The sequence below is a fragment of the Haplochromis burtoni genome, unplaced genomic scaffold (assembly GCF_018398535.1).
Source record: "Haplochromis burtoni strain Fernald_Lab_line unplaced genomic scaffold, NCSU_Asbu1 Contig_2851, whole genome shotgun sequence".
Lineage (NCBI taxonomy): Eukaryota > Metazoa > Chordata > Actinopteri > Cichliformes > Cichlidae > Haplochromis > Haplochromis burtoni.
Window position 1 is genome coordinate 1 of NW_024585212.1, and position 5,301 is coordinate 5,301.

General features: G+C 43.5%; 1 protein-coding gene across 1 annotated transcript; it reads right to left on the reverse strand.

Annotated features, from left to right (window-relative positions):
* Positions 1 to 507: 507 nt before the first annotated feature.
* On the reverse strand, positions 508 to 4,585 carry LOC106632837 (F-box/WD repeat-containing protein 7; the record flags this gene model as incomplete). Its single annotated transcript, XM_014331500.2, is given in 6 exon segments — positions 508 to 621; positions 702 to 823; positions 2,220 to 2,343; positions 2,441 to 2,575; positions 3,150 to 3,285; positions 4,503 to 4,585. Coding segments are annotated over 6 exon segments (714 nt in total), but the record flags the coding sequence as incomplete, so codon positions are not given.
* Positions 4,586 to 5,301: the final 716 nt, after the last annotated feature.

The window sequence follows — 5,301 nt, forward strand, 5'->3', positions numbered from 1 at the left end:
GGGTATGAAGATATAAATCCTTGTTCTTGCTCGATGAACTTGGGCTCATGGATTATGCAATATTTAGATCATCTTTACAGAAGATTTCATGGCAGTTTCTTAATCTTAATTTTGTCAAAGTCTATATGGTTTGTTTATTTTTTAGGTTGGTGGTAAATCATTTATCTGATAGGCTTTATTGTGAAGTACTACAAAATAAAAGTCATATTTGTACTGAATTTGACTTGCAAAAATAAAAGCCTCACTTTTTTAGCGAAACAGCTCCTGCAGCCCTGCAGAGTAAAAGGAGCTGCAGAAATATTCACACTGTATGTACTTTAATGTGTGAATTTCATAATAAAAGCATCGCTTCTAGAAATTTCACAGTGTTCCAAAATAAAAGCGCACACTTTGTTTGCTAGGCGACACAAACAATCACACACACACACGCATGTGATCGTGTGGTCGAAGCAAAAGAAAACAATCGTTCCCATAATCGATACGTCCGTCTCTGCTGTTGCGTCCTACCTTGCCGGTGATGGCGGACCACACTTTGAGCGTGTTGTCGTCTGAGCCGCTGACAATCAGGTCGCCGCTGAACTGCAGGCACGTGATCACATGATCATCGTGGCCTTTTAACACCTGCAAAGACATTTAAAGACAATCAGTTCACATTTACATCTCAGACCGATGCTGTTGAACCGAGGCGGTGTGTGCGTTACCATGGGTTCCCGTGTGTCCCCCTTCCTCCAGTTGGTCTCTATGCGATGCTGTCTAATGTAGGTCGATTTCCACTCACTGACTGCAGCACTTGATCGCCTGTGACGAGACGACTCTGATATACCTGCAGAGGGGACGGGGTAAAAGAAGAGGATACATTTCAAAAATGGGGCGCTCAGTCTCACCCGTCTCCTCGCAGATGCGCATATTAATTAAAAAATCCTAGGTTAAGTTATCACATTAACTAACTCAGGTGTCTATGTCGCCCACCTGCATGGCGCAGTGATGAAAATACTCCATCAACCTGTTTTTTTGTTGTTGCCACACCTTTTTGGGAGGAAAATAGCAAATCTGATGAGCAGATTTAAATAAAGATCATACGACAAAAACAGATTTCTAATGAACTTCAGAGTCGATATTTGGGAGGCCAGTCCATGATGATTACGTTTCATCACCATACCTGAAGTTCACTGTAGTGTAGTGGAATAGCATCTACTGTGACTTTACTAAAGTAGACCAACTTTAAGCCAACATTCATTAGTATGTAAGATGAGTGTGGTTAATGAAGGTTAGCTGCATTTATATTCTTGCTGAGTTCTTGCTAACGTCGACACCGATCCCGGCAGTATGGCAGGGGAGTTGATAATTAGCCTTATTTGTGAAGCTGGTGAGCTGCAGTCAGCATCGGCTTCATTAGTATGGCTGTGGTGTGGCGCTAACGTTAGGTAGCCTCATTGGTATGGCTGCTGAGCGCAGGCAGTGAATCTCGGCTGACTGGCAGAATTCCCAGGCACACACACACACACACACGCCACACACACACACGCAAACACACACACCACACACACACACACACACACACACGCACACACAGCCACTGCATTGCGCTGAATGAAGGTGCAGTGACTGTGTGTGGCTGTATTTGCATGTTTCACTCAGGTTAGAAAGCACCATACATCCAGCAAGTTCCCGTCTCTCTATTTGTATTCTGGTTTCCATATTCCCCTGTGAAAACAGTGGAAAAACACCTGCAGCCTTCAGGTGCTACCTGATAAAACTCACACTCGCAACAGAAAACAGAAGGAAATTAATATAACAATGTGCTGCTGTCCTGGGCTTTTAAATGCAATTACCACCTTCAACCTCGAAATAAACTGCCATCTACTTCGTTTTGCCTTTGATTGAATCATTTAAATATTGAGGTGCCTTTTCTGCATTTTTTAAATTTGATTTGCTAAAGCTGCTGAGGTCCTCTCATGGTCAAACTTCCAGTCATTTTTTTATGATTTAATTATAGCTGAGATGATCATCTCTCCAAGGAACATTAACTGCTTCGTTAACCAAGCAGACAATGCACGTTTATCTAATGCAAGGCTCTTAATTTGGAGTTCGTTCATTTTTTAAATCAACCACAGTGAAGTGAATATCTCTGGATCACAGACCACGCAAAAGGTTTCTCTTAGTCTCTTAAGAGCTCAATCGTAAGTTAAGTCCTCCTGAATAAAACGTGACGTCATTACCTTCCTCGCGGCATTTCTCCCTCCACAGCAGGTTGTCTTCAGCCAGGGTCCTCCAGCTCCTGCAGGTCTGAGCGGCCTGCAGCAGGTCTCTGGGAGCCAGGAAGGTGAGCACGTACAGGGCTAGCTGCAAACACGGTGATAAAACACAATATTTGAAGCGCACTGCTCATCAACGGGGCCACATCTCTCAGACAGCAGAGCGGACTGCTTTTGTGCTGTACCTCTTTGGGCAGAAGTGATATAAAGTCTCTCTGGAACTGAGGCTCAATGACCTGCATCATGTGCTTCACCTGGCTGGTCTCACACCTGTTGATCAGCTCGTCCAGAGCCAGCAGCCGCTCAGGGCCGCTCCACATCTGTGTGAAAAGGCAGCGAGGGGAAACATTAGCACAGGATGAAGAGACAAAGATTTACATTTACTGTTGCCACTAAAGTGCCTCCATATAAAGTGTTAACATTTTTGTACTGCTTTGTTTTCCTGTGTATTTACTGTAATTGTGATATTTCTCCTCTTCTGTGTGCATTTCAGGGTGTGTCATCTTTTACTTTTTGTTTTTATTCCCTTATCTCTAAACTGGTTTGAACTGTCTCTCCAAAGAGATCATGTTTTTATTCCCTCCATTTAAATGTCTCCCATCTCTTTGTGTGTCTGTACTTGTATGTTTTTTTAGTTACATAAGAACAGCTTGGAGGCAGCAGCACTCTGCCACTGTGTTTGTGTAGCGAGCGGAAGATACACCACACTTTACCAAAAATCAAGAAAAGCTGCAGTTTAGCTGCTGTCCTTGAAGAACCAGGACCAGTGTCTCTCTGCTCGGACGTGCATATAATCTGTGCACTGAAATTTTGCTAATTAAAAGTTCTTTGTTGGATTTTGTGTAAATATAATCTCTGGATTATCTGAGAGAACATGATTGTACGTGTGCTGACCTGGAAGGTGTGGAGCCAGTCCTGCAGGCCGGAGGGTGGCGGACCAGAGGTGACGCGTCGTCGCTGAGCTGAATGCCCGTTAGCCAGTCGTAGGTCACCGAATGTGGTGGGCGTGGCCTGAACCAGACTGGATGGACTGCAGAGAGATGCAGGAGCAGTACAGCAGAAATGTGACTGTTTACCATCGTAAACCCATAAAACATCCATCCATGCATGTTACACCTTTCTTTTATCCTTTTGGTTTATGCTCTGAACTGGTAAAGCTGATCTAATTTAACCATTTAACATTCTTATTAAATCACTAATTCGCTATTAAAATTCGATACAAAGGATTCCTGGATCAAATCCACTGTGGCTGCTATATTCATAAATGTTAGGAGAGCGATGACTTTAACTTCTCTGGACACTGTGTCACAAAATCTGCATGGACAGAATCACCAATCAAAACCAACACAGGGAAGATAGACGCCAGTCAGAGTGTCGGGTCTAGTCGACGGGGTGTTTCTGAATGTAAACCCTGTCTTGCTGGTTCGTCTCTGCTGCAGGATGTCTGCAGGTGCAGATGAGAGCAACTAGAAGCCCGGGGGAGCAATGGAGAACTGAGTTAGCAGCCAACTGTTGCACGCTGCCAAAAGCAGAATGGATAGGAGACGCCGAGCTATCAGTGTGATACAGGAAGCCCAAGGCAACCAATAATCATTCCCCAGGTTCACCTACACAAACCTTGTGAGTTTGGTTTGCTTCAGGTAGACTTCGTCTTTTCGTCATGTTTGCTAGAGCTGAGCTAAAAACCAAGTGGGTGTGGGCTTTTGGGAAGGGGCAAAAAATGCACAAAATCAGCTTTGTAGCAAAAAAGAATGCACAAAAAAATAAATAAAGAGAAGAAAAAAACTCTTTGAATTTTGTGTTGCTGTGGGGTGCTGTTTTAAGGGTCATGCACACAGCATCACACGCTATCAGTGATTTGGCAACGAAAACAACTATATTGGGCAATGTGCAGCAGCAGGCAAATAATAATAGTAATGATGTAAGATGGGCGTGTTACGGGTCCAACTCATTAAAACCTTGAAGGAGCAACTGAAGCGACGGGTCCTGGGTGTAAACCAGACGGACGATTAACATTTATGGAGGCTCAGTTACATCGACGACCAGTTTTAAACGTGGTGTTTGTTTGCATGTGAAACTAGCTCCAGCCTGGGCGCCATTTTGGTGCAAAGCAGGTAAATCAGTGACAGGATCTTTGTTCACTTCATGTTATTAGAGCACATTAGCATGTTTTTCCAAGTATTCCTAGTTTAGTTCAACAGTTTTGTGAAAAGATTCGTTCTGACGTTAAGAAATCAAATGTGGTACCTGAGGTATCCGTTGCCTTTGCAGTGCTTCTTCCCCGAAGGGAACGGCCGGCCGTCTGGACCATGATCCAACTTCCTCTTCATCTGATGAAAGATAAAAAGAGAAACCATCACAGACTGTAACCCTCCCGTTTTGGAACAACAACAGAGCCAAAAGGAGCTTTGTAGGCCAAACTAATTGGATTTACCAACCGAGCTCCCAAAGCCCCACTTTGCTGCACGCTGGTGATTTGATTATTTGCAAATACCATAAAATAAGTCTGTCAGATCATTACCTGATCCGTCTGATCAGGTAATGGTGGGGTTGAGCGTCATAAAGAAAAAAGACTCTCCATGTGAGAAACCTTTTTAAAAAGCTTTAACTTCTCCACAAACCACTTCAAACGAGCTCTGGCTGCAATAGCAGTTTTTACCCAAGGGCCAAAAAAACTGGTTAATCTGACCGTATCCTTCCTCAGCGGAAATCAGCTAAAATAAACACGCGCAGCTAGAAGTTCAGCATCAGCACAGAAAAACAAAAGCAGAAGACATTTATATTGTATATGTCCCTAAAGCATGGGACGAGAACAAAGCTAATGACTTCAAATCTGCACAGACAAAACAAACCACACAAAGACCATTTACAACAACTGGAAAAGATCAGGACACACTGAGGACTACTGCGGCCGGCTATGGATTTTATTTCCACTTGATTAAAGAGGCTGATGGATACGACTTCCACAGTAAAAAGTAAGACTCAAGACTAAATAAGCCAGACAACAAACTGGAGCTCTAGAGATGGGTAACACAACAAATACCAA